This window comes from Balaenoptera ricei, unplaced genomic scaffold (genome assembly GCF_028023285.1).
Source record: "Balaenoptera ricei isolate mBalRic1 unplaced genomic scaffold, mBalRic1.hap2 scaffold_402, whole genome shotgun sequence".
NCBI lineage: Eukaryota > Metazoa > Chordata > Mammalia > Artiodactyla > Balaenopteridae > Balaenoptera > Balaenoptera ricei.
Window position 1 is genome coordinate 175,386 of NW_026777605.1, and position 9,176 is coordinate 184,561.

Genomic DNA, 9,176 nt, shown 5'->3' on the forward strand with positions numbered 1-9,176 from the left:
ACAGCCCCCAGCTCTCTACCCATCACAGGTGCCCGACAGCCCCCAACTCTCTCCCCATCGCAGGTATATGATAGGCCCCAGCTGTCTCCACATCACAGGTATGTGACAGCCCACTGCTGTCTCCCCATTATAGGTGACAGCACCCAGCTGTCTCCACATAACAGTTATGTGACAACCCCAAGCTCTCTTCCCATCACAGGTGTGTGACCTTCCCCAGCTGTCTCCATATCACAGGTGCGTGACAACGCCCAGCTCTCTTCCTTTCACAGGTGGGTGACAGAACCCAGCTCTCTCCCCATCACAGGTGAGTGAGAGACCCCATCTCTCTCCCCATTACAGGTGAGTGACAGCCCCAAGCTCTCTCCCATCACAGGTGAGTGGCAGCCTCCACCTCTCTCCCCACCACAGGTATGTGACAGACCCCAGCTGTCTCAGCGACACAGGTATGTGACATTCCCGATCTCTCTCCCCATCACAGGTATCTGACAGCCCCCCGCTGTCTCCACATCACACAGCAGACTGACAGCCCCCAACTCTCTCCCCATCACAGGTATGTGACAGCCCCCATTGTCTCCACATCACAGGTATGTGACAACCCCTAGCTTTCTCCCCATATCAGTTATGTGACAGCCCCCACCTGTCTCCACATCACAGGTATGTGACAGCCCCCAGGTCTCTCCCCATCACAGGTGTTTGACAATCCCCATCTCCTTCCCCATCACAGGTGTGTGACAGCCCCCACCTGTCTCCACATCACAGGTATGTGACAGCCCCCAGGTCTCTCCCCATCACAGGTGTTTGCCAATCCCCATCTCCTTCCCCATCACAGGTATGTGACAGCCCCCAGACGTCTCCACATCACAGGTATGTTACTGCCCCCAACTGTCTCCCCATCACAGGTATGTGACAGCCCCCAGCTGTCTTCCCATCACAGGGGTGTGACAGCCCCCAGCTCTCTCCCTATCACAGGTGTGTGACAGCCCCCCTTCTCTTCTGGCCACCACTCCCCCATTTGGCCACAGCCTCCTCCTTCCCGATGCCCCACAAATTCCTCACATCTATTCACTTTACCCTGGGACCCAAACTTCCCCAATGTAAGGCATAGTCACAGCCAAGCCTTGTTCTCGAGAACAGAGGGTTCGCTGGGCTGCTAAGCTCCGTGCTCTTCTACAGAACATATCTTCCATGGATTCTGTCTCTACATGGCTTTGTGTCCTTGATCCTGTCACTAGATCCCTTAGGATCTCAGACCGCTGTCCTACAAAACTAGACCAAACCCAATGGCCTCTAAAGCCCCTTCTATTTCTGAGACCATGATTCTGTGTTTTCTCCACAGTAGTCTCCCCCGGTACTCTCTGTGACACTTTTGTGTACCGTGTGAAGGTTCAGGGTCATACAGGTGTTCTCTTGTTCCTCCCTCTGCATCTTCAGGTGAGGCCACACACCTGTGTCTTGTCGACACCTCCCCCGAAAGGTTTCCCTGTCTTTGTCCTCTCCTATATGAAGGTCATGAATGAATCACCAATCCCCAAATTCCCTGGCAAATGCCGGTGCTATCAGACAGAGCCTGTGAAAACAGCCTAAATCAAGCCTGTGCTTTGCAGAAGAGATTTCCGACTTAACCATGCAGATTGCGGAAATGAGCAAGAATCTTCAGGAATTGGAGAAGACCAGGAAGCAAGTGCAGCAAGAAAAGTCAGACCTCCAGGCTGCCCTGGAAGAGGTGGAGGCACGTGTCTGAGAAGTGAAGGAGGGCGGGGCGCTGAGGAAGGGGACTAGACCACCCCCAGGGGCCCTTCCTGCAGGAGGCACTGGGGCTCCAATGGGAAGAATCCAGCCCCACCCCCGCCCTGGGGGTGGACCAGCTGCTCTCTGCTGCCTCGCCTCATGAGTGTTCTCTAGTCCATCGTATTTCTCCTATTGAATAAATAAACTTGTTCATTATGTCCTCAACGTCTTCCTCTCAGAAAGCAAGAACTCAATCACCAAACATCCTGAGAGCCAGCTCAGAATCCCTTAGTTTTAACAGAGAGTTATACAAGGTCATCTTTGGCTGCTGGGAATTCTGTGTGGTCCAAAGAGTGCAGGATCCTGATGCTATCGCCAGCTGTGGCCAGTGAGGGGCGGATGCTTAAGAGGGTCTAGGGAAATTTGCCCTATGCAGGATAACAGGAGAGCAATTCCTCGTCTTTCTCTGTCTTTCTTGAGCAGAGGTTGGCTCCTGACTTATGGTCACTATTTAAAAAGACACAGTAATCAAAATTTTTACTAATTGAAAATGATGCTCTGTCCTTCTCAAGACATAAGATTGTTAACAACAAAGCTTCAGTTCTAGTTTCATTACTAGTAACAATTTGGGAGCAAACTGTTTGACCTTTTTGAGTACTGTTCTATTTATTTGTAAAATGAGCCTAATAATACCCTTTTTATCCTAATGGGGATGAAAAACCTCATTCAAGAAAAGGTGGCTGCCCCCGGCAATCCCAATCACTCCTTTACTTTTATCAGGGTTCCTTGAAGCGTGAAGAGGGCAAGATTTTGCGTGTCCAGCTAGAGTTGAACCAGCTGAAATCTGAGCTTGACCACAAGATCACTGAGAAGGAAGAAGAAATCGAGCAGCTGAAAAGAAACAGCCAGCGGGCAGCAAAGGCCATGCAAAGCGTGCTGGATGCTGAGATCTGGAGCCGGAATGTTGCTCTGAGGCTGAAGAAGAAGATGGAGAGAGACCTCAGTGAGATGGAGATTCAGCTGGGCCACTCCAACCGCCAGGTGGCAGAGACCCAGAAATACCTGTGCTCAGTCCAGAGCCAGCTCAAGGTGAGTGCACGGCCCCTGGAGGACCTGGCGGGACCTCAGCCTGCCCTGGGCTCCGGTCTCACCCCTGGTTTCTCGTGAACGACTCCCAGCTGCATCTGGATGACGCCCTGAGGAGCAGCGAGGACCTCAAGGAGCAGCTGGCCCTCGTGGAGCACAGGAATGGCCTCTCGCTGGAGGAGCCGGAGGAGAGGAAGGTGGCCCTGGCGCGGACGGAGCGCACCCGCAAGCTGGCGGAGCACGAGCTGCTGGAGGCCAGCGACCGCGTGCAGCTCCTTCACTCCCACGTGTGTCCGTCCTCACTCCACTCTGGGTCCACCCTGGAGGCAGGCAGGACCCAGGCTTGATGGAGAGGAGTTCCCACCGCTCCTTCCAGGCTAGTGGTCAAGACAAACTTTCATTAGGCCTAGTTCTTGGAATAACTTGGTCTCTAGATGGACAGATTGCTGAGCTTTCTTTTATCTGAAGATAAAAGATCATGGGGAAATCAGAGCAAGGCATGACAAATTATTGCATAAAAGGGCTGGAAAAGGCTTCACAGAGGCAGTAACATTTAAGCTGCAAGCTTAGAAAATTAGGATTGTCTTTTGAAATAATTACTTTTAGGAAAGTTCAAGAATTCCTTGTTTCATTTCTTATTTTTTTGGACCACACCACATGGCATACAGGATCTTAGTTCCCCAACCAGAGATCGAACCCGCGCCCTGCGCAGTGGAAACACAAAGCCCTAATCACTGGACTGCCAGGGAATTCCCCCAAAATTCCTTGCTTTAAAAACTATTTTTTGAATTAGCCAAAAAACTAGAAAAATACCAACCATATGTTAGCATTTTGGGATCTCCTATTCTAGGCTCTTGTTTCTATACATAAATATGATATTTTTTGTAAACGTGATCAATCCTTTTGCAACTTTTTTTCATTTAACAACGTGTTGTGAACATATTTCTATATTTTAAAACAGTTTTCTATGATACAGTTTTTTAATGGCAGAAAAGCAGTCCATTTTAGTTGTGTATTATGGCACATTTATTTAATCAGTCTTCTACGGTTGGATATTTTTAGACTGTTCCCAATAAAAATTTTTATGATTAGAAGATTGTATGACTAACTTCTTCATAACTAAATTTTCACATATATCCATGATTACTATTTCCTTCATATTCCTAAAAGTCAGTAAATTCCTGGAAGTATATATTCATGGTCAAAACAGCAAAGACATTTATGATATGTTGTAAATTGGTCTTTAACAAAGTTGTCCCAATTTTTACTCCCATGGGGAAAATAAGTGAGAGTGCTTAGCTATTATTTTTTTTAATCTTCACCGATTTTATGGTTGAAAATGCCTCATTTTAAAAATTCTTATTTCTTTGATTACTAATGAGGTGGAACATTTTGTCGTATTTGTTGGCTATTTGTATTTCTTCTGGTGTGTCTTAGCTATTTGTACTTTTGCCCTTTTTTCTTAATGATTTGTCTTTTTTACATATTAAGGAAGGAACTATTTTTTCAGTAATGCACATTGCAAATGTTTCCTCGTTTGTCATCATCCTAACAACTCTGTACAATGTTTTTGTTTTGTTTTGTTTTGTTTTTTAAAGATTTATTTACTTATTTATTTATTTATTTATTTATTTATTTATGGCTGTGTTGGGTCTCTGTTTCTGTGCGAGGGCTTTCCCTAGTTGCGGCGAGCGGGGGCCACTCTTCATCGCGGTGCGCGGGCCTCTCACTATCGCGGCCTCTCTTGTTGCGGAGCACAGGCTCCAGACGCGCAGGCTCAGCAGTTGTGGTTCACGGGCCCAGCCGCTCCGCGGCATGTGGGATCTTCCCAGGCCAGGGCTCGAACCCGTGTCCCCTGCATTGGCAGGCAGACTCTCAACCACTGCGCCACCAGGGAAGCCCTGTACAATGTTTTGATCATGAGAATTATTTTTCATTTCACATAGTTACGTCAACCATTTCCTTGTTCCAGCACCTTTAACTAAATAATTTATCCTTCCTCAAATATTTAAATGTCCACATTTATCATTTACTCAATTCTTTTATGTACAATTCTCGGGCCTGTTTTGGGATATCTGTCTATCAAAAAGGAAAGTCTTTTTAATTTTTTTTCACCTGTGTGAAAAATAAGAAATGGAACGTTCTCGAGCTTGACTTCTTTCCCCACCCAACCCTCTCCCTTCCAATCGTTGTAAGTGTCCAAATGTAGCCCGAACCTCTTATCTAATTTTTCTTGTAGAACACGTGCCTGATAAATACCAAGAAAAAACTGGAAGCTGACATAGCCCAATGCCAGGCAGAGGTGGAGAAGTCTATCCAGGAGTCCAAAAATGCAGAGGAGAAGGCCAAGAAGGATGTCACGGATGTGCGCTCCATTCTTTCTTATCAGAGATGCTGTCTGGAGATAAGAAAGGGGCTTCTACGCCGCCCCTTTGGGACCTGCAAGTAGGTTTCCTCTCCTCACCCCTGCATTCAGTCAGTGGTGGCTTCCCGGAGAGACGGAAGGAGACGGAGCCTCAGTAGAGGCAAAGTGGGAGGGGAACCATGCAGCATCAGCGGTGGCTGCGGCAAGGAGGAAAGCATCAGCGTGCCTAGTACCAGCCTCACAGCACCCTCCGTGTGCCCGCATAGGAGGGGTGGGTGGCCCACTGATGCCTCTTGTGAACTTAACCAGGCGGCCATGATGGCCGAGGAGCTGACAGAGAAGGAGCAGGACACCAGCGCCCACCTGGAGCGGATGAAGAAGAACCTGGAGCAGACGGTGAAGGACCTGCAGCACCGCCTGGACGAGGCTGAGCAGCTGGCCCTGAAGGGTGGCAAGAAGCACATCCAGAAGCTGGAGGCCAGGGTGGGTCTCTCAATCTCTCTGAATCCGGAAAGTGAAAACGGCACTCCCCGATCCTTCTCTCTTCTTGTATATTGACTCCCATCCTTATCCTGTGGCTGGGGACAGCCACCCAATATCGTCAGTAGGTCCTGAGGTAATTAACATCCCCCAAAACTGACTATATAAGTATCTTTCTTGATTGTAGGTACGTGAGCTTGAAGGAGAGGTAGGTTGAAAGTGAGCAGAAACGTAATGCTGAGGCTGTTAAAGGTTTGCAGAAACACGAGAGAAGAGTAAAGGAACTCACCTACCAGGTAAGGGGAAGAGCTTTCTAGAATATCCAGACTTCCTGCACAAAGGGAAATTGAAAACCTGGTGACTATGTGGTACTCACAAATAGCTACATGTTAACTCGATATACATAAGGGGCAAATGACACAATCACCTATCACAGACCCTTTCCTAAGCTAGGAAAATCAGGAAGGCCTTTAGAAAATCGTGTAAGTGAGGAAAGAATACAGGTTTCAAAGACAGATAAACTGGTATTAGTCCTAGTTTGGCCTCTTACTTTTTAAACTCGGATAGGTTACCTAACACTCTCAACCTTAATTCATCACCTGTAAAATAGAATAAAAACATCTACTCACCAGAGTAGGCAGGTAAGGATTAGAGACGTGTATAACTCTCCAATATAGTGTCTGCACACAGTGGACATTTAACAAGAGTGGCTACTGTTAATACTATGAAGGAAGCCTCAGAGTTGACCACATTTACCCCAGGCCCACCTGCCATCATATCAAACTGATTTACTTCACCACCTGTAGTGGTTTGATTTTGTTGGATTCAATGCAGACCATTTTTTTCAAACTTCCAGACTGAGGAAGACCGCAAGAATGTTCTCAGGCTGCAAGACCTGGTAGATAAATTACAGGCAAAGGTGAAATCATACAAGAGACAAGCTGAGGAGGCTGTAAGTATCTTTAAGCCCTTGAGGGAAGAAGGAAACTTCGTTGGGGGTAGAAAGTATATTAAGAGAATGTGTTAATGAGAAAGAAAGAGACCAAGTAAGAATATGTCATTCTTATTTTAAGAGAGAGGATATAAATATGAATTTACCCCCAAATCCTAATTATAGAATAAGACCTCAAGACGAGATATTTTTATTATTAAGCAATTTGTAGGGGTTGGGGGAAAAAAAGAAAATTCCAAATAACCCACCTTACTTGATAGCTGCAAAGAATATCCAGCAGAAAATCTAACACCATGATAAATATTCCTCTCCCTCTAGAAATGCACAAAATCAATTGTTCCCAAAAGCCAAACAGAAATCTTTTACCCCAGCTGACTCCTTCCCTCACTACCACTGTCATCAGCAGGGACTTATCCCTGCACATTCGCTGTAGCAAATTAGGATGTGTTGGGAGATTCTCCAGCTTCACTTTTCCTGGTTGTTCCCCACTCTTCCAGACACAATGTAGTGGGTAAGAGGTAAGAAAAGGGAACACGAAAGGGAGAGGCACAAATGGTAGTAAGTGCAACCAACAAAGGGCATACTTTCTTCCTATCCCCATCCCCCCACCCGCAGCGTCTCTGTATACCAGAGTCAAAATATATGGCAAAAACACTTCAACTGGGATTTTCCCAAAGTTAGAATTTGACCTTACATTTACTGTCTAACCTCTGTGAGCGAGCGCACATGGGTCTCTTCCTCCTTTCCACTCAGTCCATACATCGTAAATAGACTGCACGTATACATGGGTTTGACATAATGAGCTCGTCTCTTCCATTTCAAAACTATTTCTTCTTTCATTCTTTAGAGTAAAAAATGTAACTGAAGTTACAAGTTCTGTCTGGATTTGAAATCCGATATGACAAACAAACCGTAAGGAGGAAATATCTGAGTTGAGGAAATAATCCTGTTTGTGACAAGTGCAATGAGAACCACAAAGTCTAACTCTCACAACTTTATTCTTAGGAGGAACAATCCAATGCTAATCTTGCCAAATTCCGCAAGCTCCAGCACGAGCTGGAGGAGGCCGAGGAACAGGCTGACATTGCCGAGTCCCAGGTCAACAAGCTGCGGGTGAAGAGCCGGGAGATTCACATACAAGTCAGTGCAGAGTGAACACATCTGCCTGATGCTGCCAAGGGGCTGAAGAAATGCACAAAACGTGCTATTTTGGGTCACTTGCTTTGTGATGTTTTTCTCTTCATGTTGAATAAATAAAAACTACAGTGAACTGATAAACTGAACCAGACTCATTTACTTCCAAAATTACTTATTCTCAAACACAGTTCTCACCTAGCTATTATTATTCTAACATTATATATGGCTTTGTGGAACATTCAATATCTGTACCTCCCTCACCACCCCGCATCCCCTTTCCCATCTCCAGCTCCACCACACACACACACACAATTATCTTTTACTGGACTTAACTTTATTAAGTCTCTCTAGACTGTTACAAATGACTAAGGAAACCACTCACTGAGGTTACGCCTTCAGACAGGACACACTCATGCACCCACTCCGCAGGTGGTTACTGAGCATCTACTATGCGCCGGGCCCTGCTCTCAGTACTATGGGAATAGCAGTGAACAAAGCATAGTTCCCTCCCTCTGGGAACTTATATTCTGCAAGGAAAGAAAGGCAGTCAACAAATAAGAAGCTGTCTCTACTATATTTAAAATAGATAATCAACAAGAACCTAGTGTATAGCACAGGGAACTCGGCTCAGTATTCTCTAATAACCTAAACGGGAAAAGAATTTGAAAAAGAATGGATACTTGTATGGGTATAAGTGAATCACTCTGCTGTACACCTGTAACTAACACATCATTGTTAATCAACTATACTCCAACATAAAATTTTTGTAAAAAGATCTACAAAAAAAATAAGAAGCTGCGTAATGTGTCAGGTAAGTGCTCATGAGAAATAAAAAAAGTAAGAGGGAGGCAGTTAGTACTATGTAGAGAGGAGTCAAGCAAGGCCTAAGAAAAACACATTTGAGCTGAGACCTGAAGGAAGCAAGAGTATTCCAGGCAGAGGGAACAAAAGAAAATGCAAAGGCCCTGAGGCAGGGGCAGTTTGGCATGGCCCAGGGACAGGAAGGAGGCCAGCAGGGCTAGAGGAGAATGAGCAAGATAGTCACGGCATAAGAGAGGAACCTGGGACCCCAGGGATCATGTAGGGCTTCAGGGCCACCTGAGGACTTTTTTCTTCACTCAGAGTGAGATGGGAAATCTTTGGAGTGTTTTGAGCAGAGGAGTGATATTAACACACATTTTAAAAGAATCACTCTGGGGACTTCCCTGGTGGCGCAGTGGTTGAGAATCTGCCTGCCAATGCAGGGGACACGGGTTCGAGCCCTGGTCCTGGAAGATCCCACATGCCGCGGAGCAACTAAGCCCATGCACCACAACTACTAAGCCTGTGCTCTAGAGCCTGCAAGCCACAACTACTGAGCCCGCATGCTGCAACTACTGAAGCCCTCACACCTAGGGCCCGTGCTCCACAACAAGAGAAGCCACCGCA

The 9,176-nt window shown here is 46.3% G+C and overlaps 1 protein-coding gene across 1 annotated transcript in view; it reads left to right on the forward strand.

The window, feature by feature from the left end:
- Positions 1 to 7,766, forward strand: part of LOC132358774 (myosin-8-like) — a 166,028-nt gene extending 158,262 nt beyond the window's left edge. The window contains 9 exon segments of the mRNA XM_059912119.1: positions 1,605 to 1,729; positions 2,509 to 2,817; positions 2,898 to 3,101; positions 5,054 to 5,179; positions 5,489 to 5,662; positions 5,847 to 5,867; positions 5,869 to 5,955; positions 6,516 to 6,611; positions 7,617 to 7,766. Of these exon segments, the coding sequence (XP_059768102.1) occupies positions 1,605 to 1,729; positions 2,509 to 2,817; positions 2,898 to 3,101; positions 5,054 to 5,179; positions 5,489 to 5,662; positions 5,847 to 5,867; positions 5,869 to 5,955; positions 6,516 to 6,611; positions 7,617 to 7,766 (1,292 nt within the window).
- Positions 7,767 to 9,176: the final 1,410 nt, after the last annotated feature.